Source organism: Ptychodera flava, chromosome 16, assembly GCF_041260155.1.
Source record: "Ptychodera flava strain L36383 chromosome 16, AS_Pfla_20210202, whole genome shotgun sequence".
NCBI classification, from domain to species: domain Eukaryota; kingdom Metazoa; phylum Hemichordata; class Enteropneusta; family Ptychoderidae; genus Ptychodera; species Ptychodera flava.
Window position 1 is genome coordinate 18,596,470 of NC_091943.1, and position 23,041 is coordinate 18,619,510.

The 23,041-nt window shown below is 41.8% G+C and overlaps 1 protein-coding gene across 3 annotated transcripts in view; it reads left to right on the top strand.

Moving 5' to 3' along the window:
- The first annotated feature begins 553 nt into the window (after window positions 1-553).
- The window catches only part of LOC139114216 (epidermal growth factor-like protein 7), a 50,591-nt gene continuing 28,103 nt past the window's right edge, over window positions 554-23,041 (top strand). Inside the window, exon 1 of one of the 3 annotated variants that reach the window (XM_070675795.1) lies at window positions 554-591. In XM_070675795.1, coding sequence (XP_070531896.1) covers window positions 569-591 — 23 coding nt within the window. In that variant the 5' untranslated portion in view covers window positions 554-568. Of the gene's footprint in view, window positions 592-1,896; window positions 2,140-2,214; window positions 3,181-23,041 lie in introns of those variants that run through there. The other 2 variants (XM_070675796.1, XM_070675794.1) reach the window with 2 other exon arrangements.

Below are 23,041 nucleotides of genomic sequence, written 5' to 3' on the forward strand. Positions count from 1 at the left end.
CTTTTGACCAAGAGTTTTGGATAACGGATATGTAATAATTAGGATGTATTCTTGCAACACTGTATACAATATAATGACTAATGAATCTTATGAATGGTTGTTGAAATCATTTGTCAAGCCTTACATAGAAAGTTTCCATGCAAATAAGACATATGTTCAGACAAAAGAGCATCCAAGTGCAACTCTGCACTTTGTATGTTCGAAACACGTCAGTTCATATATTTTGTAATATATCTGAGTAGAAATCGTGTAAGTCGTTGACCTTACAAACACAGTTCACGGCTACGTCATCAAGATTGTGCGCGTTTGTTGGAGAAGGCAAATTAAAAGGGCTCGTTCGCCGGCCGATTTATTGACATTAGGGAAATACTAACACCAATGTTTTGAGAAATAGCTGACATATTTCACTGGGGAAGGTAAAGTCTGATGCAGATAGGGGTCATGTCACTTGGATGACCCCTGAGACGTGGAGTTTTACCCCTGTTGCGCGAACACTGCATTTTGCCTCGCCGTGAGCCAAGATCATGAGGCTCTGCTAAGATATGCCGTCCAGGGCGGGCTCGCAGACATGGCTCACATCCTAGGCCTCCTGTAAGTCTCAGTGGGTAAGCCCCACAATTTTTTTTTTTGGGTGCTCTCTCAGCAACGGTATGTGGGGAGCTTGACATACTGGAATAGCACAAACAAACAAATGGAATAAACGGTTCGGGGAAAATGTGTCATTGCGCACGATTGACGTTGTCGAATGGGTTTTAATGGGCCAACCTCGTCACGTTCGCGCCTTCTTCATTCAATTAGGCCCGGTAAATGTTACACCCTAACCGGTTGGGATGATTTGCCCCGACAGTATCATCCAAAGATTCATCGTCCGTTTAACCCATTATTTAAATTAAACTCATCCGTAATATTTACGATAGAATGGCTCAATTTGAGTTCAGGCCGTGATAGGCAGATACGCAGGAGGAAGGCATTAGCGCGCGAACTTTTAATGATACGATCCTTCCTCGACAATCGCTCGATATTGCACACTGTCCGACTTATAAAGTCGTTCAAATAACACCAATACTCAAACACCAATTACTGCTAAAATAATCAAAACAAATTGCCAGGCCTAGAGAAGGTGACATGTAAAAAAGTACTTTAAACAGGAAAGCTCTGGCTTGACCAGGAATGATAATTTTTCTGATGCAACGTTTCACGTTTTACATTTCTTTCTCATTATGCACACTGGCGAGGAACTAACTATTCGTGGTTTAGGTGTTGACAAGGATCAGATGAGATCCAACTTTAAAGTGCAACACTTGCTCACTTCAGTACTGTTGGGTGGATTTCTCAACGATTCTCTGACATGACGAGATCCATCTAGAATTTCCATTCTATTTTGTACACAAAGCCGGCTAGATGATATTGTGATGGTCATTATTTTATCCGATATACCCTTTTATCGAACGCGCGCTGTTCCCCCAGGCGTTAAAAAGAAAAAAAAAAGAACCTAGCGGCACCACCTCAGTGGTTGAACAATTTTCGCCAAAACATTTAGGCGCGAAACTAGCGGGGATGTCGTCTGACTAGCCAAAGTTGAAGTGGAGGAAAGGGCGGAAGGACGTTTTAAGTGTTGAACCAACGATGTAACGAAGAGGCGACCATATTGGAATTGCGGTCCAAAGAATTTTGCATTTACACTCAAGCGGGCCGCCGTTGTGAAAACGAAGAAATCTCGAGGAGTTAGGGAAGCCGTTTAAGAGTAGTGGATTACTCGCTGAAGTGGGTATGACCATTATACAACTCCCCTAATACCATTAAAATCTCAGAATCTTCAAAGGGGATGTAATTTTGGGTCAAGGGGGTCATAAATTAAATAAAACTACATGAAGTACGCACATTTTGAGCAAGTTTATACTTGTTGCTCGATGGAGGAACGTCTGGTTTGTTGTTGGGGTGTGTTTGTCTGCAGCGCTGTACATGGAGCCAGATCGAAATCTGTCAGTGCGTGTAAGGCTTAAAGTATTCCGTACAGTTTATCAATTATGATGTCACCCGTATGCAAATACAACGTCAATGATATCCACTTTAGTATGGCATTTCCTTTTTTGCCGTGAGTTTTGTTATTGTTCGAGACAAACTGCCAGGCGTTTTACGGTAAGTTGCGTGGGTTATTTATGCTCACGTGAGCTTTACTGGCTTAGCTAAGTATAGATTTAAAAAAAGAGCACCACAAATTCACGCAGTCACATAGGTAAACACATAAGTCGCAAAGCTGTTCATGTAAGCAGCCAGCGAGAAAACACTATATTTACGCGCGTCGGTGCTCTTGAAAAGGAAGAAACCGGTCGGATTTTGGACAACCTCCGTTTCTCAACCCCGCACAACACTTTCTTTACAGGGTCTTTGATGCGTATTTCATGCACGGACTGCTGTGATACAGGTCCCGCTGTAATCACACAATAACTGTCCCGGGTTATGAATATTAATCGCGTGAGTGGGGTTCTCCGCGTATTGTACGTGTCCCGTTGAATGATTGATGCTTGTGTACGTCCGCTGTGGGCTTCCAAACACCAATCTGTGCTCTCCTGTAAAACATCTGGTGGTGGATGATCAAGCCCATTTTCCTACTTGACACAGAAGAAAACTAGCCGGAATTTGGAGAGTGTGGGCTCTGGTTTTGTGCCTGTTTGTCGCAGGACCATCGCAGTCGCTGAGTTTGCGTCTAGGGCCGAGAGGAGAGACTTGGAGTCGAGCAAGAGCAGTCGAACTGTGATCGCTCTATTAGAAGAGGCCCTGGGTTATGTATATACAATACAGGCATCCATGAACTGAATTGACTTTCGCTGCACTCTCGACGTACACGTGAACACTGACTGCTCTGTCCGTCCTCGTCGGGACATCCGTGAGCCGGACGTCGCTGTCACTCCGCTCCGCTGCTACCGTTGTGGACTTAGCTGACCGAGACCCCCTCCTGCTTCATGGAGTGGGAAGTCCAGGGTAAATATTGAAGGGACGTTACTCAGAACACTAGCGAAGCGCATCGATGCGAAAGAACACTGTTAAGCCTCAAACTGCTGTCTGCCTCTCAAGTCTAGTCGAAGCCATGTCTTCTCTGTATTTCATAGGTTTTTTGGTCTGCTTGCTATTCTTCGTGGAACACAGTAACGCGACGGCGAACTATTTGCACCGCGCTGGGTAAGTACCGTAGACGGCGTTGAATTTCCCCTCCTTTGTCACCGATCGTGTTTCCTCACATTCTTGGCTATTCTTAACAAAGTACTTGCTTAGCTTTTTAAGTAACTAAACCGTATTCATTGCCCTTGTCCAGGAATCACCCCGTTTCAGACGTGCCACGGGGCAGCCTCAGAACCATGACAATAATCGAGATAACCCTCTAATTTTCCGAGGCTTGTCTGAAGTATGTTTTCAGTAGTTGAGGCGAACGTATGTATCCCTAATTGGTGTATGTAACCATGTTCAAACGAGCCAGTTTGACGGCTCAAATAGCTCTGACGTTGATTGATAGGGGGGATTTCAGGTCAAATGCCAACTCTGTCAAGTCGAAGTTTGAAAAGCTAGTGTGTTTTTCTGCGTGACATTCTCCTCTTTGAAAAAGTCAAGCAGGACAGGCACAAGCGGTGATTAAGTTCTTGACTTAGTCTGCGCGGCTAGCTTGTGTAGATTCTCGGCATACTTCTAATAGAGTGATATACAGTATTTACACATGGGCACAAACTCAATAGTGATTTCAGAGTCCCGAAAAGAATGCTTCCAGCTGTGGGCTTTCTCTGACCTTCAACTAGTCCGCCCTCTGCCACCTCCCCCTCCCCCTCTCGCGTCACCTTAGGGTTCCACAAAACTGAGCAGGACGAGACAATAACTCTCAATGATGTTTGAGTCAATGTCACTGTTCTTTGTTTCTTCGTTCTTAAATTCTTCAGACGTGAGAGAGTGAAAGTTTGGCGCGCGCTGACAGTCAGCAGATGTGTACGTTCAGTGCGGTGTACAAGAACCATTAATTATATAGTAGAACTGCGTTTTTTTCTACACAGTGAGAGCAACCGCTACTGACCAGTTCCGTGGAACTATTTGCTCATCAGTGGATGCAACTTGCATATTGCATACATCTATTTGCCCCGTATGGCTGTAAACTTAAGCGAGTTCAATATCAGGACCATCCCATTTGGAGACCAGAGGGCCGGGGATTGTTCACCCCGCTATGTAAGATTCCTCGTCTGTTTATATTGTGAGCTCAAAACAACAAAGCAGAAAATGTGTGGGGTACATCATTAACGAGCTCAACAGCAAGCTATATGCCCAGAACAGTTTCACCTTAGACTATACCAAACTTGTCACTTTCCGCGGCGCTGGTGTAAACTGTGATGTTGTTTGTGTTCGATTGTGCCAAGGGCGAATCTTTTTCAGCCGGGAGCTATAATTTCACAGTGTTACGACTTTCCTTGGCAGTCTTAAGGTACCACCCTCTCCATGCAAATACCCGTCCAATTTGACTCGGTTCGTCAATTCTTTTTTTCTGTGGACCATCGAGACAAAATATAGTCTCCGTGTTTTACTTCCTTAAGTGGCTTGATTTCCCTTAATCCTAATTTGCCAAGACCCCGACAAGTATTTTTTTCGGGATTACCGTTTGTCCCGAGCGCAACGACAATTTGAGAGAAATGTCCGGCCCTTTTTCAAAGGACCGGCTGGTGTGCTGCTTTTTTCTGCCTCAGCGGCAGAGCGACGGCGAGTCGTTAATGAAGACCTACCTCTGAAAGCTGAAAGTTTTTGAAGTATACAAAGAATTTTGAGTGTCCTCACCAGCACGAACAATAGCCAGTCGCCAGCACGAACGTTCATTATAGTCATGGCCCCAGCGCTTGTAAAGTCACCAAACATACACTATCACCGCATTCCAATGTCATGTCAAATTGCCCGTTTGTACATCAATCGATTATAAAAACACACTCTAGTGCTTCAAGTTTCCATGGCTTTTCATATTTCATCATGAATTTATCGCTTATCGCTGAAAATAACAAGAAAACTTCGTCGGTCGACAATTTTTCTCTACAGTCTCGGCGGGAAAATGATGACTTTCACTGTGAAAAAGGGAGCCATAAAATTCCAGTGAGGGCTCCATTTTTATCTCGACACTCAACACTATGTCGTAATCGCAAAAATTGGTGGGGGTAGATGTCAATCTTCTTCAAAAGTAGCGATGTGCAAAGTAAACTGTCTCAAGCTCAGGGGACGTCTAATGGGCATGAGAAAACTAAGAAATTTTTCTGCGAGCTGGCTGAAGGACTTGCAAAGCCACCGTTCCGTCAACAGTCGACGGGACCGCGGTGTAGTTTTCCATTTTGGCCGAATGTCCTGTTGCCTAGCACTGAATGCCCAGAGACACTCCATTCTTGCAGCTATCCGTATCAAGAAAAACAAAGTTCTTAAGTGATCTTTTCTTTGCCTCTTGTTTTGTCTTAGGACAGTGATACCCTGGCAATATTTTCACGGTTGCAGGTGGGTGGCGATAGGAAGTCAACTGTGTCTTGTCCCGTCTTTCAGATCTGAAGCAGGGATGGGGGTGGGGGCATGCCTGACTCAAATTTTCTTGACAACGCCTTTCGCTCACTTTTTGTATATTGACGCCATGGAATGTTTTTAACAAAATCAAGTTTGAAGCACCACAAATATCATAATAACATTTACACGTTCAATCATCACACATTTACCACTACAGCAGATTCAAATAGTGTTTGTAAATTGGTAAACGATGCAGGGATTCTCTTGTGACGGTATTGCTGTGAGTGAGGTGCTAAACGCCAGAGAGAGAGAGAGGAGAGAGAGAGAGAGAGAGAGAGAGAGAGAGAGAGAGAGAGAGAGAGAGAGAGAGATTTATCGTATGTTTTTTTCTTGGTTTGGTTTGTGTTTGATGGTGTTGTTTGTTCATGTCTGTGGTTTGTGAACGTTGCTTCCCACTTTTTTATCGGGTCATAAAATCAAGCCCCTGAAAAATCAACTGAAGGTTAACTACTCTGTCTATCGTGGTATCAACGTCCCTCCTTGAGTTTTGGAAAGTAATTGCCCAGACTGTAACCTCTCAAAGTCCTGGAAGAAATGACTTTGGGTGTCAATGGCAGCGTCGCTACTGCCGTGGCCTGCCATCGAATTCCTGCTGGTTGACTTTCGTAGACGCCTTTGTCGAACATGGTGTGTACGAAATGATGTACCACTAATTGGTTGTGACAGGACGGCCTGCAACGCGTAGCGCAGTGGGCAAGACAGCAAGAAGAACCAAGTTACTGCATCGTAGATTTTACATCCGGGTTTTGTTTTTGCTTAATATTCGATCGAGTCAAAAGTGCCCTTGGAAAAAAACAGAGGCGTACATGTATCGTTCTCTAGAGGAACGCGATAAATGAAACTTCCGAGTGCCGGTTGTATAGCGGGACGCCATTTCTCGGGCAAATAAACATTTGTACTGACGTACTCCTTTCGCCTGTGAGGAGATTCTATCAGTCGCATGCTCTACGGTTCCACGCATTCGAGCTTTTGTCGATCATTATGTTTATCAGCATTCAAGGGCTTGTCCGCACCCGACGGATAAAAGCTGTAACAATTCCTCGTCGCCTATGTTAAGAGGAGATACGCGAACAATATTGCGCACCACACGCGGCTCACGATGTCAAACTTGGAGCTGTAACTTCTGGAGCTCGTCCAGATTACTCCAGATCCAAACAAAGTCCCTCGGCAGTCACTTTGGAAATCGGTTCTTTTGGTATAAGGTCTCGTCTAGTGCAAAGCAGATTGCTTTATCGCCAGTTGGTTAAGGACTTGTCGCCGTTTTGTTTGCGATTAGAAAAGAACATTGTGTGTTTCCCGTAAACGAGTTTTCTGTAGTGAATGAAAAGGGGCAATAGACTCAGCTTAAATATATTATTGCCGACTATTTTTACATTTAGCCAAAATGTAAGTTCAAATAGACCGTGACTTCATAAATGATGCTTTTGGTCTAAGCAGCGCCGTAAAACAGGTAACAACAGAACTATTGTCACAAGCTTTGCCCTCTCCCCCTTTCATCGCAAAAGCTTCCTCGCTCCCTTTTGATTCCGAGCATTACGTTTGGACCGACGCACTGTGAAACCGGTGGTGCCACTTTAAGTTGTGAGGGACGGAGGGACGGAAATCCTGGGCTTCTTCGTAGAGAACATTTCCACAAAATTGAAATCCAAATATTTGTTAAAGTAGTGTTTAAGTCGTGTTGGCGGATACAAGATATGTAGACTACGCTCACAGTACGCTATTACTGTCATGTTGGGTTGGCCCGTGTTGAAAGGAAACAACCCTTTATCTGACATCATCGCGATGAGAATTTGATGGCAGGGGACTCTCTTCGCCGATCGTGCATTTGGATATACCGATTGAACCAAATTGCCTTTTCGCAGAGAATGTGCCATTAAAACGTTGTCCATCATTATCTAGATGGCGAGCGTGACTTTTTTCAAAGGCCTGTTCTTCGGACGCCTGAAAGCTTTCTAAAATCAAGGAGAATCCTTCAAGGACATATCAGGCGGCCATTTGAAGGTTCTCGTGATTGTCTTAAGTCAGACGGCTCAGCTCATTACTGTCGTCACAAATCAGAAACTATATGCTTTCTGAGCACAAACTGTTTACCAGGCCAGCAATTTTCTCGACCATTGGTTTTTTTTCTTGTTGAAGCTTGTAGTTTTTTCTCACTTCATTGCGGAGCGTGACGCGGGAAACGCCTCTGTCTATATCTTTTGAAAGTCTGCGTTGTGCTTGTGAAAAAGAATTTCCCAAACTTTGAAGGAAAATGTTGGCTCGGGCGAAACGTTTTTCTGCATTGTACTCGACCCGACTGAGTGTGGTCGCGCCAAAGTGGCCACACTCAGAAGAAAGGCAAGATAAAAAGTGAGTTTCCTTGCCTAAACAAAAAAAAACCGCTTTAATTCTTGGCTTCTGATAGAGGCTTGTTGTCGCCTTGAATAGTTTTGCATTCACTCTACGTTAGGGGCTAATTACGACCACTACGATAACCGAACCACTTAAGAGACTTGGGCTGGGAATTTTCATACCGATGCAATTTTAAAATCGACTGAAGCAAGATTGGGACAGATGTAGCATTATTGAAACTCGTCGATACGGAATGATCGAGATTCGCTTAATTTCACCGGCAAAATGGGGCAATTATGTAGCTAAGTGGGCATAACATCGACAGTAACCAATTTCAACGTCTTTGGCGGCCCAACTGTATCTCTGAAGGTTCTACATTTTCGGATCTCCCAACATATCAACATATCCAAACTGAATCCATCAGACACAGTTTCAACGCAATATATATATATATATATATATATATATATATAATATATATATATATATATATATTCTTCTGGTCTCTTTTCAGGTTTGAAGTTGTTAAGCGAACACGGTTTTGATGTAAAATGCCATGTATATGTAAATCATCGCCGTTGCATTCAAAACATGTATTTTTTTGGCTTTCTCCTTAGCGAAGGACGACCGTACCGAGAACCTCGAATTGCGCACGCTTTCCTTATAAGACAGCACCCAAGCTGATAGAGCTTGCATCACTTGCTTTCCAGTTTGTTAATGACGTGAAGTGCAAAGGTTGCGTGCTGTATTCAACGTCAGGGAAGCTTTTCAATAAATGTCTAGTAATATTCTAGGTCACACAAACACTTTAGAGTCTTACATCCGACCTGGATGGGTGTTACGCCGCACGTTTAACAACGAGAAAACCCCCTCAGTCGGTAGTTTGTATATTTTTGTTTCAATCTGTGTTTCCCAGGCAATGCGGAAGTTGCCCTCTCGCAGTGTTTCTTGGCTGTTAAAATTTCTGCCGTTTGTTTGAAGTGTTGACAGGTATGTCGATCAAAACAAAATTTGAGTAAACTCAGTTGACTGTAAAAAAGTGACTTTTTTGATCTTCGCATAGGTTCGATTCGGTCCAGTAAAATGAATACCACGATCCTGTAGGTGTAAACACAAAATTGACTGAGGGCATTGCGCAGATGTGCAGCAACCGTTTTTTCAAGGACTCAAACGATTATTTTACAAAGGACTCCGGAGTTGCCTATTGAGATAACGAGCTGAAAACCCACTCTTGCGATTACAACCCGAGGATGTGGCCCCGGTGTTGACTGAAGATTACGAACACCGGGGCTGCAACGACTCAGCGCACACAAGACATCCAATATTACACACTCGCTGTAACCTCAGAAAGTTACGGTAGCGGCGGGACAAAGTGTATAAGTGTTGAAAAAAGGCATTGGAGACCACTGGAGTGTGCTAAAGTGCACAACGTGCCAAGTGTTTCTATGAACTTATCGCATAATCTCAACAGCGTAGTTAGTTTATGATATGGGCAAAAGAGTCAATTGAGAATAAGTTCCACACTTCAGATTGTTGGACATTGTTACATTAAGGTGTCACATAATATTCACTTCAAAGATGGATATGGGGTCATATATCCCTAACTTTTATTTCGCATCCAATACTGCTTGTACTCCACAAAGATATCACAACTTACTATATAATTAGCTAACCACTTAACTTTCAAAGTGTCTCAAACTCCTGGTTTACCTTCTCCAAAAGTTTATAATTTGAGAGCAGGGAAAAAACACACATTCCGGTGAAACTGTATATGAATCAGAACGACTGGAAGTGCACTCATTTAAAAAAACGATTGCTAGCTTGCATGCATGCGCGATAGATTGCAGAGTTCTCGCGATCATGATAAAGAAGTGTCGCCGGGAAGTTTGATCAATCGAAAGGAATGGTTTGAAGAAAAACAACGACTATACAAGGATGGCGGGAATTGCGATATAAAAAGCGTTAATAGGTGCCGGTACCTCAGGGTGGGACCTCCTTGGCATCTGGTGCTCTGCAAAGCGATAAGCTTTGCCGTACACTGGTCTTTTTGGGGGCTAATTCTCAAGGAAACCGGATGCATGGACTCGCAGGAAAAAAATGGCAAACTTCTATGAATGCAGTAGACACCGCAACCGTTATCTCTTATCTGTAGACTTCTCAGAGGCATGGCATATGGCAGAGATATGCCTGGACTTTTAAAAACTGGCTGATTTATAAGAGTCCCTAGGACTGAGTTGCTTTTATGACTTTTATCATCGATTCCTACGTTGGCTTTTCACGCCTCGACTATTTATTCTCCATCAACGGGATTCAATCCCTCCAGAACTTTCAACTATCAAACACAATATGACAGCGTATGCGTGGAAACCTCAAAGACAGACCGCCACCCATCCAGAACGGATTCTCCCATTGTCATAGTACGCCACCGGCTGGCCAGCCTCTTAAACTGCAACCATTGCGCTGGTTTTGTGAGGAGAGAAATTGGTCATGTATTTTAGTTAGAGTGGCGTATTGTACTTGGAGCCAAATCATCTGAGAGGCCACAGCGAGCTTTGAAAGGTACCATAATCATAAATTGCACAGTCATTACTGTAAAAATTAGTCGTGAACACACTATGTTTTAAAAACCTTTATATGGAATGAGCAAGAACAAAACCATACAAACAACAGACCAACAAAAAGAAAGAGCATTGAAACTAGCGGTAACTGTATGTGTTACAATTAGGCCATTTGAGGCGCGAGTCTCCATGGCGACAAAATGGCACCTTTACCTTACCATGCGCACCGTATAGACATCCCAAACCGCAGTGCTATTCCCTTCCTCCTTCGCAAAATTGGTCGTATCAGAAAGTACTTGTCCAGCGATTCCTGTGCCACCCTCGTCCACGCCGTTATATCTTCAAAGCTTGACTACTGCAATGCTCTACTATATGGCTTGCCCGATACACAACTACAGCGGTTACAACGTGCTCAAAACACAGCAGCTAGAATTGTTACAAAGACCAGGAAATCCGACCACATTACCCCCATACTTATGCAACTTCACTGGCTTCCAGTACATCATCGCATTGTATACAAACTTTTGCTGATTACTTACAAAGCCCTAAATGGACAAGCTCCACAATATCTCAGGAATTTAACAACACCATGTGCCTCATCACGTGTTCTTCGTTCATCTGATAAATGCTTTCTGCACAACCTAGATGGAATCTGACTACCTATGGTCGCCGCTCCTTCTCTGTAGCAGCTCCTGTCCTTTGGAACTCTTTACCCCTGGACATAAAAACCTCTCCTAATGTCAACATTTTCAAAAGACGCTTAAAAACTTACATCTTCCAGAGAGCATTTTCATTGTAACTCTAAGCGCCACTGAGCATTGTTTAACTTTGGATATTAGGCGCTTTACAAATTTCTAGATAGATAGATAGATGGTTGACTTCCTCAGATATTGGAGTAAAGAGTAACTAGAAGTCCCCCTTCAATAATGCACCCTTGACCTTTTTTCACACTTTTGCTCCATTTGGAGTGCATTGGCTGGATGTACTGTCTAAAGTCGGCTTGTCAACACACTGCATACACATGTGACGTGGATGGTTGAAAAAAAAAGAATTCAAGGTTGGAGATTAAACGCAACCGTCGACAATACCAGCGCACATCATGGATACACAAGCTGTGTTGACAAGCCGAGTACTGGGTATTTTCACATGCTGATGCAGAGATAAAGGAAGTAAACACTGCACTAGGTCTGACTCCAATCACCGTGGAGCATCCAACAAACTATCTGAATTCGTAGAAGTTTGCACAGACTCGAAGGTAGAACCTTTCTGAACGAGTAATAATTTCAAGGGTGTTGAATGTATTAAGTATTAAGAGTTTTTGTTTGTCTTTGGGTTTTGTCTGTTTTTCCAAATTTGGCGAAGTTTCTTTTTTTCTGCAACTTTTGCCATCAGAGCGTCGTTGTCTGTAAATGTTGATGTTTTTTCCAAGTATTTGTATCCTGTTTTTGACATACAGCTACTCTCAAAACAGTGCAGAAATACCTCTTATTTCGCAACCGGTATGAGTGTGTAGTAGCCGATGTTATTTGTCGAATTTTCGTTGGAACTATAAATCAATTGTCAAACTGCAACACTTCATATTGCACGAAATAGGCAGTATCTAGAAGGCCAATACTATGTATTTAACATACTTTGATGAGAAAAGCAAGAAATATATTTGTTTTGTAAAACAAAATCTTGAGAATATTATCAACGGTTGCGGCAGTTGTCCCTTCACGAAGATGACATAACTTGGTCCCACACGCACTTTTAGGCAGGATTTACACGATAGCGACCTTTGTAATGGTTTGTAGGGTTGAGCGGAATTCCACGGTTTTGTTTAACCATCGACAGTCATGAATTCAGGCCGAAAGTAAGCAAGACAGGGTATACAGATGTAGCGGTTGCCTGGCAACGGGGGCAGCATCAATCCTCGCTGTACACAGACTACACAAAATTTACTACTCGGGGGGATTTTACGGCCTAGAAATGGGTCAAGTTTAGCCTGTCTTGTGTGTTTCTTTGGAGGAGACATGATTGTTGATACAGTTAGGATTCAGTCAATATTGACGCAAACACCGCGCTAAACGGGTTTCCGTGAACCTGGCCGCGTAAAACTTTTCGCAGAGCGTGTGCGACCGGGCTGAATGCAAGCAAAGGCCTTAAGATGAGCGACATTCGACGCTCTGTACGGCGCACACTAAATTGAGGATGTGTGAAATTATGGGATGCCCATGTTTACCATGTTGATGCATGTTCAGTACTGCATCCTCGCCTTTTAGTGGAGATTGCATCATATTACTCTTCTAGGAGTTACCTTAACTTGTTGCCAGTGAGCAGAAACATCCAACCCCCTAGAAAGATAACAATGTTCCCTCGAGCGAATGAGAGGACGTGTATGGCTGGCACGGTATTTTGACGATTTCATGCTTTGATCTTGGAAACTCTCAGACTAAACAGATCGGAGCATCTATTCTTCCCCTGAACCCTTTATTTACAAGGGTCTTAAAATATATGTATCTCTGGCTGTCAATAGGGGGGACATGTGTAAGCCTCGTACGCTTGCTAGTGGCCATATGCTGAAGCAAAACTCCCACTGTGCTGACTTTGTCAGGGCCGAGATATCATTCTGAGCTGGAGAAAGAAGTGCAGCTGGTTGGTAGGCGTGATCTTCCTCCGAATCTTGCATTGGAGCAAAAAAAAAATGAGATTTTACATCGGTGTTAGACGGTCAAATGGCCATTTGATCTCATTTGGCAATTTGTAGCCATGCATATGGAATCACTTTGTTGATGTGTATGGAACGTGTCTTCCCCGCTCCCAATCGCAACCCTGGTATAATTGCTTCCAAAATGCATTCCCAACTTGGAACGAGATAATCGCATATTTTACAGGAATCTCGTTGGACGGGTCGGAGGAAGTGGGGAAGGGGAAGGGGGGTGTTAGGAGTGCCGACGAGCATATTCCTCGACACATGTCCAGTTTCCTGAATGCTACCTCAGTACCTGAGAAAGAATTCAATATATGCTTTAAGTGAACTTTAGAACAATGACACGATTTGTGTATTTTTACAGAGCATTTTTTTTAACAAGTTGCCCTCCGTGAGCTCCTTTAGGAGCGAAAATGCCAAGACCATGCCATAGCAGTTACGCGGCGAATAACTTCATCCAAGCATCGCTCAAAACTACTTTGTTGATAAAATTGCTTTACAGAGAGGTCAAAAAGGTTTGTCACGAGGTTTTATCTTGCATCGTCTGATTTCACAACAAATATTAATTTACACGTTCGTGAATTTCAGGATTGGTTGTAGTCCACAGCTGTTATGGCAGAGCTGGGTTCAATCAAAAAGATATACCTTATATCACTTTTTCTAAGTATCCTATAGAGCAGCGGAGGTCTACGAATACCTCGATGACTCGGCGAGATGCAGCGTCCATCTATTGCGTAAGACCAAGCATGTATTCCTATACCATGTGAAAATCTCGAATACATTTTGAAAGAATCTCATCTCTCAAAATCATCATCATTTCACACTTTACTGTGTGCAGATGCACATCCTGAATAAACGCGAGTGCGAGTGTAGGGGTCAAAGTTCTACGTCGCTGAAAGCATCACCCTTTCATTGAAACCGATCGCGATCTGTCTCGTGCCAAACTGACTTCAAATGGTTACCAACATTGTTTTTCATATCATAAAAGAGGGCGTCATCGACGCCAAGTGCAAATTGCGCTTTCATAAATCCCCTTTCCTGTTCAATCCCGATCAATGTCTCACAGAAATCCCAAATTGACTCCAGAGATCTCTGTTACTTTGATAAGGCCTCGCAGTAAATTAATCTAAACCTTTTAAGTGGAAGGTATAAACTCACAATTGAGATTCAACTGTGAAGCCTGTTTCCGGACAAGGCAGTGTGTTTACGTGCACTCGATACATAAAAAAAGTCTAGCGCAGGTCTGGTCTAGACTTTCCATGCGATGTGACATGTTCTGAACAAAAACGTGACATATCGCCTGTCTATCAATTGAACAAAAAAATAGGCGAGGGTTGTACAATTAAGGAGCGCTGCTTCCGACAAAAACCAGGGCAAATGTCTCGCATTTGCAATTACTCATAGGCAATATTTTTCATTGCATATGTCAGATCTCGGGACTGGGAGGAGTAGGAGATATATGTCGATTCACTCGATGCATTAATAGCGGCGCGTAATGGACAGTGCCCGGTGCTTACTGGTGACTGATCAACTCAGTGCTCGTTGCGTCGACTCTCAGTGGTGCAGTAGAAATATCAAGTATTATGTACAGTGAGACCATAAATGGAATAAGTCGTGAAAAGGGAATACTCGCGTTTCAGGATTTCCGAACATATGTAACAGTAATGCTACTATGCCATAATACCAAGTAGCTAAGCGCCTATGACGCGCTCTTACAGTTGGTTTATGGGAAATGTAACTTGAATCAACGTTGTGTGATATGATGAAATAAAGTATGATGTGATGTTTCGTGATCTGATCTGATCTGATACAACATGACATGATATTATGTGATATGATATGATATGATATGATATGATATGATATGATATTATGTGACTCATGAACTATGCACATGACATGATATGATATGATATGATATGCTATGATATGATATGATATGATATGATATTATATTATATATTATATGACATATTATGAACTATGCACAAGACATGATATGATATGATATGATATGATATGATATGATAGACATGATATGATATGATATGATATGATATGATATGATATGATATGATATGATATAATATATGATATGATATGATATGTATGGAAGATATGATGATGCGATGTTATGTTGACTTGTGACATGATATGATGTGATATGATATGAGATGATATGATGCACGTGATATGATGATACGATGTGATGTGTAAGACATATGATATGATATGATATGATATGATATGATATGATATGATATAACTATATGATATGATATGATATGTATGGAAGATATGATGATGCGATGTTATGTTGACTTGTGACATGATATGATGTGATATGATATGAGATGATATGATGCACGTGATATGATGATACGATGTGATGTGTAAGACATATGATATGATATGATATGATATGATATGATATGATATGATATGATATGATATGATATGATATGATATGATATGATATGATATGATATGATATGATATGATGAAAGATCCGAATTTGTACTGTCCTTGGTAGGGTTTCCATGTATTTTAAGGAGTTGAAATAGACTGTATGTCTGTGACAGTCACTTCACGTTTACGTCGCGCTTGCGTGAAGCTTTTGACGGTGATTACAACCAGAGTGGAGATATTTACTGCGTTTATTATCACTGCAAATTATCATGTAATCAGTCTGTTGATAGATTTTGGTCGAGAACTTAATCTGCGAGATCTTAATGTCGATTACAATTTATAGGAATGAGGCAAACATAGCGGAAATTCTTTGAATCGATGGAGAGCACATTTCCAACCAATAATTTGAAGTCAAAATTTGCTCTTAGATCTGCGATTTGCAACTGTTGACAACAACCACATTTTTCAAACTGTGAGTAACATCCCTGTTTTTTTTTTCAAAGTGATCGTTTTCATTCACATCTCTACGTATTCCTACATCATTTAAGATTGATGTCTTTAATCCTTCTCACGCCCCATTCCTAAAGATAAGACCTGTCATTTTATGAAAATACAAACTCATGGGTGGATGTGTGAATGCCTGGGTTAACGTGTCACTTATATAATTTCTGACCAGTTCGTCCCGGTTCCTAAGAAAACATTGGTCACCCTTCATAAAGAGAGTTGTGTCCAATATTTGTATAATCCTGGTGCGAACCTCCAGAGAAAAGCAAACAAACACACCGACTAGAACATCGATCCGTGCTAATGGAGGGCTCTCATTTTCGCCCTCGGCTACGACAACTGTGAAAACTTTGGTGAGATTGTTTGAAAAACATTGCCACATGTAACAGTGGCTTTTTAAAATGACATGACACATACGGTACACTGGGCCTCGTTCGAACCGAATTATTAACTTCTTTTCTCATTAAATACACATCGAAACCCCATGGCTTGCTGCTATGTGAGTGAAATCGAGAAATTGTAGAAATATTTTCAAGTATCCGAAGCAAACTTCCGTTGATGCGTAAACAAACGACTTCCAGAAAAATTAAAAACCACTTAACTTTTCCCGACTATAATATAAGCACCCCGGTGGGAAATAATGACAAAGCTTCACATGCAGACTTTAAAGTAAAATAATTATTTTAAAATCGTACCGGCATTTTCCCTTCTCGGCCTGAGAGTCACAGGACATGGTCAAGGCGGCTGCCAGTACAGTGTGCCATGACCATCCATTTTATGTCGTTTAGCGGAATGTGTAAACTACGCCGATCCATCATTCTCTGAGCCACATTCGTTTTCTGTAAACGACGAACTGGCAAGTACATCGGCGTTTATTTAAATGGGAGAAAAATTTTAAAGTTTCTCGACCGTTTCCGCCACCCAAAGTTAATACACAATACATGGAAAAAAAAAAAACAAAAAAACCCTCCCCTTTGTACGATAAAACATCACTAAGAATAGCATGTTCGTAATTCGTACCAATCGTCTGTACAAGGGTTATATCGTTTCACCGAGAGGAAGATTGAATTTTCTCGTTTGGAATAACGATGGATGGAAAGTGACAGATGTTTTCGCTATCGCTGATTCCAATTCAACGGTTGAATGACCACAGCGTAGCTTATCTTGTTATAATTCCGAGAATGTCTAAATTGTAAGATCTTTACAATGAAAAAGTTCAAAAGAGGCAAAGCGTCTTATTTTTACGATGGGATGGTCTTGAATATTCTTGTTACTTGTTACAAGATTTGGACACCCGTTTTGTCATGTCTGAAGTTTGTATCCGCCTGCCTTCCCGACGAATTCACTTCAACGCACGTTTTATAGAGTCTAGTCTTTCATCGACTTTACTTCGGCACGGCAGATAATGAACTCGCTGACAAAATCTGCTGCCGTTCACGCGTGTATGCGGTTCCAGTATCTCACGGGCACTCACTCAGATGGCAGACAGGCGTGCGGCAAGACTTGCTACGGGCAAAGTGGCTGTTCAGAATCTAATCGAAATTCCAGATATCCTTACGACGGGATGCAGGGTCGGGTCGGCCGATACGGGCAAAACCGGGACTCGAGGGAATGGGCAGAGGCCTGGTTATTGAACGGCTATACCCTACAAGACGTAAAAAGAAACCTGTTTTGAACCGATAAAGGGTGAGACATAGATGCCAATTTTTTCACACCGACCACCATCATGGCCGGCTTTTGTTTTTCCGCATTTCGAAAAGCTCATGTCAACTGCTGTCGGTTCGATTTCAAACTGTCAACATCGATCGTTGTCAATGGATCAAAACACCGCACCCCTGTCGTCCACAAACAACAAGACTTATCCATCACATTTGATGAAATATGGAAGGAACAGTGGATCTTAGTCTCTCTCACGCTTTTAAACGTATTTTGATCACAAACAATGCAAATAAACCAAGAGCCATTGCAATGTGGGCCAAAAATCTACAGCGTCTTATATGAGTCAGCCTGAGCAATGACGTCACAAACACTCACGACTTGCTCGTTGGATTTTTTTTCGCAGCGTGCAATACTCATACCAGCATGACATGATCCATCGTAATTAAGTTTAACTATTATTATGAGAAGGAAAAAATGCCAAGGATATTTATAAGCTGTTTTACGTGAATCGTACAAATAATTACCAATAAATTCAAACAATTGCCTTATTTCAAAGGGATGCGTTTCAAATGATGGCTACCAGAGTCTCTGATAAACACAGCGGCGTTGTCATGGCCACGGGAGGGGGTTGATAAAGGGGAAAATGAATTGAGCTGAGCTGTTGTTTGCAATCTTTGCTAGCACTGACATGCAGATTAAAACGAAGTGACGATTGGAATTCCACGAATCGAATTCCAGCCCGTAGAGAGAGAAAGATTTGGCTCTCATTTCGATTGTCATACTCAAATTCTCACTATAACTACACACCACTGATACACTGTTGAAACCGCGCTCATGCGTGAGATACTCACTCAATCATAGTTCCAGGTTTTGTTTGGAAATGTTTGTTCTTCAGGAGCATGTCATCAGTTTAAATTTTCAACAACCTATTTCAGCGATTTATCATCTTTGGAGAACGTTCAAACATAACTTCCTGAGCAGACTTTGAACTCACAAACTTTCGTTTACGGCGGGGGGGGGGGGGGGGGGGGGTGTTTGACTTTAAACAAAATGAGTTTCATTTGCCATGCGCATGTTTTAATTATCCACGGTCCCTTATCAATGGCTGCCGAAGTAACCGGTTGTCCTCGTCCGCGGACAATATTTTGGAAATCGTAAAATGTGAAATTTTCCACATGTTCACATATGCCTAATAACTTCAACGCATGTGGTACATGGTCTCCGATTTATCAACACCGCTAAAATGTGTCTGTGCTCCACCGTAAGGCAGTGTCATCGATGTCTGGTCCGTCATAGCAATTCGTTCAGACCCATGAAAAGTCATCACTCAAACCAATATCGTTAGTGCCATCGGGTTTGTGTAACAAACCTAATTTATACAACCATGAAGATTTTTCTTGGACATATAGTGTCTTGCTGTGGAGTAGCACAGAATCTATTAACGACATCCATTATGATGTGCTTGATTCTGCCTCTTATTGAGTCTATATAGTAACTTCGTGCGCCTGCGTGTTTCAGAACGTCACCAGGTCTTTGATTTATTCCGAAAAGAAAGAATCTTTAGTCCTGATATGTACCCCGAGCATCTATTCTGGTCAGAGATGTGGGTGGCGAAGAAGTCGGATAGAATTACTGGTATATTTTATACATTCCCATTGAAAAAACATTGCCAATGTTCCGCGAACTTTCCGAACCGTAGCTACACTGCGTTATTTACTGTACAGAGTACAGTCTATTCGAACAGCCAGACAAGGAGTCTCAACTCCGGTACCATCTTTCAGAATTTCGTCCGTCACTTGATCGCAAAAACACAAAACAGTTCATAACTTATTCGGCGTGTGCTTTCCACCTTCCGCGGAGATTTACGCTCTGTTTGTTTAACATCGGGTTCCCTCATACTTCCCTTGTTTTTTATCTAACACGTTCGGTGATCAATCGCCAGAGGGAAGATGGACTACCCGCTCGGCAGTTTGGAAGTTGCGCATGCGAGGTACACTGTCTCTTCTGTAAACACGACACAGAGGGGTTTGTAAAAAAAAAGTTAGCTGTACTCAGTATTTTTTTTTCCGGAATCCGATACTGAATCATCAGACGGGTGGAATGTTCCAGCCTATCTGGACTGCTATCTCGGAGAAGAGGGGAGTGCGGGTCAACGGTGCCTGCCTACTTTACAACATGTTTGTACAACATGGATAAAAGTATTGCTGAGAGTGGCAACAAGATCAAGACAAGTCAAATATGCCTTCAAGCAACAGCCAAGTACTATACCATGCATTTCCTTACAGGTTGATGGGCATGTACAAAGTTCTTTGTACATATTTCTGTATCGTCAAATCTTACTTCGCTTGTATCGTTTCAACCCGACCCCCCGAGAAATTTAAATTTTACGAATATTGTTTTTTTGTGCGTCTGCACTATACACTTTCTTGAAAACCATGTCAAACGCCCTATATTAAATTAACTTATAAGCTTACTTCCTTATATAATGTAGAATGCACAAAGCTAATTGTCGACAAGGGCATTTTAGTCCGGATTGGCTAGTGGAATTTGTTTGTCAACAATAACATTGTGTGTTTTTATGTCTTGCATTTTGTTTACAAAGCTAATACTCGGCATCGCAATACAGTTAAAGAAGAATAATGAGAAAGCGTATTTGTGTTATGGAAATATACTGAATATGTTACGAAAAGGTTAAATCTTTGTTCCTTTCGGGTTTAGATAATCTATCTTACGAGTGATTTGCATATTTTAAAACCTAGTTACTCTTGTTTTATACATCATTTTGGCATTGCGTTATTTTTGAAAAAAATACTATCACGAGAACGTGTTCACAGAGAGATCTTCAACGGGACTTATGGCTGCAAAAACTGAACCACTTCAAGATGCAATAGCTATAGCTGTACAGTAACTTTTGACAATTTTATGCTAATTTTTCCTGTATTTAAAAGCAAGTACATTTTCGCATAATTCTCCCTGCTTAATTAGTAATACACAACGCTGACCAAGCCAACACCAATGATCGTTCACGATATGCAATGTTACGACAGGGAATTAAAATCCAATCCTGACTATAGACCTCAGTTAAAGGGACACATAAGCTTTAATTTGTGGCAAGTTTTTCAGTATTCTGCTTCTGTATATCAACTACCGTGTCTGACCCTAATCCGTTTGTCATGCTGAAATTTCGAGTATTCGTTTTATCAACACAGCTTGTATGTGTGTTGTGATCATTGTTTATTGTTTACAAGTGCATTCGAGTCCTGACTTGAATACAATTTTCAACAATAACAATGCAGATTATACTCATATAGGTTGTGTTATATGCTAAATACTTGGCATTAAATTACAGTTTAGGGACTCAATGCAGAAAATGTAGGAAAACCACAAAACAAAACTTCTGAAAAAATAGCCAAAAGATACAGCTTATGGAGTTTTGAAGTTCCGAACATAAAGGCTGTAGTGAGAAAATGTTGGACACGAGACTTCTGCGATATGATTTTTGTAGCAGAACAAGAAACAACGTTAGAAAACACATCAAAAGTTCTAACTTCAGGTTGAGTGTAAAAACAGTATCGTAAGGAGCAGCGTGAATGTAACAGGCGATGCAATGCATTAACCAAACGGTAGATAACTCTGTATGATCACTGAAAACTTCACCAAAGGAATACAAAATAAGCTGACCCACAGTTGACCATTTTACGTATGCTTTGTGTCCAACAATAAACATTGGAATAAGGTCATTTTTCATTTCACCAGCTAATGGTCCTCGGAGAAAACAAAGGTTAGAATTTGAAATCGGACGGAAACGACCGTGTTTTAAATCACTGATACGTCACCGAGGGGCACCGTAGAAAACACCGATGCAGCCTATGTTGCTCAGAGAGGAAAATCTCATTCTCTGGTATTGACCACGCCCATAAACACGCTCATTCACCACTGTTTAACACAAAAAATATTTTTCAAATAAATCACATCTTTAGCTTCAGTGTGCACGCAGACATTGACAGAAATGGCTACAACATGCCAGACCTTTTAGCTAGCAAACACTGACGCAATTTCACTTACGCGTGCTTGTGATTGTAAACCTGTATAAACACCTCTGTTCGTTTAAAACTGTTGCAGTGCTTCGAAGGAAGGGAGATTCAATTTGATGAAATTTTGTGAAAAAGGGCTCATACATCAGGATGTAATAGCAACTGGGTCTGAAAGGGACAGTATGGCTCCCTAAAGTAATTTTAAAGTTTTTTTAAGGATCGATCCGTACGGAGTACTCTCGAGCACTGCACCATGACGTCACAAGGCAAACAGTATTGCTTTGTGTTTCACGGGAAGAAATGTGTGATCAATGTCTAAAATTACTGGACGTTCAAGGGTAATAAAAGCTCAACAAAACACGCCAAGATGTTCTCGAACGAAGTCCAGATCTGTTTTCAATACAATTTGAGCTTTAGATTCGCCAAGGTTTGCCTATATAGCTATGATTACCGACGTGTGTGTGTCTGTCTGTGTGTCTGTCCGTGGTGAACAAAGTTGTTTCCTCTGATATCCTGTAAACGGCTTCCGTATCCGTGATTCAATTTCAGTCAAAGGTCTGTAGTCAATGTGAGGCTTCCATACGATGTATTGGACGTTCTAAAGCTCATTTTTTTGTCGTTTATATTGGGGAAGACCCGACTTGGCATGACCGGGGTTGTTGGGTTAGTTTACGGATGAAATATGAATGGTATACAAATATATCACTCTGTGACATCGATTGTCTCCAGTGCTTTGCATTTAGATTTCCGCCTCATTATTTATACACAGTCTTGTCCTGTAGAATTTTGTCAAAAATGACACGGTGGTGGGGTCGACAGCATGTTTGCGAGCAAAGACTGATGGGCCCAGGCGCAAATGAAGTGGGGCGGCGGTGCCTGGACAGTTCATTCGCCTTGTTGGTATCATATCTCAGAGAATGTGTGAAGAAATACAATTATTCACACGTGTGCGATGTTACAGTTGTGTGCATATTTGGCGTACAGGCTGTGTTCACCGCAGCGATCACCGAGCAATGCAGCACGCTTGAGAAGCAGACCGAGAAAATAAAGTCCGACAAGTCACAGCCGAAACGCCGGAAAATGATAAAATTTACGGCTTCTCCCCCTTGTACAGAAACCGCTGCAATATAATCACAAAATATTACCAGCATAAATAGCTGTTATAGTCGAGTTTACACCTTTCAAGAGTTATTTTCAGACCATGTTTAAAGTTGTCTTGTTTTCCCATGACCTAGCTCACATCGGGTACATCCGATATTTGACATTGCAGAGAGTAAGTTTAAACAACACCG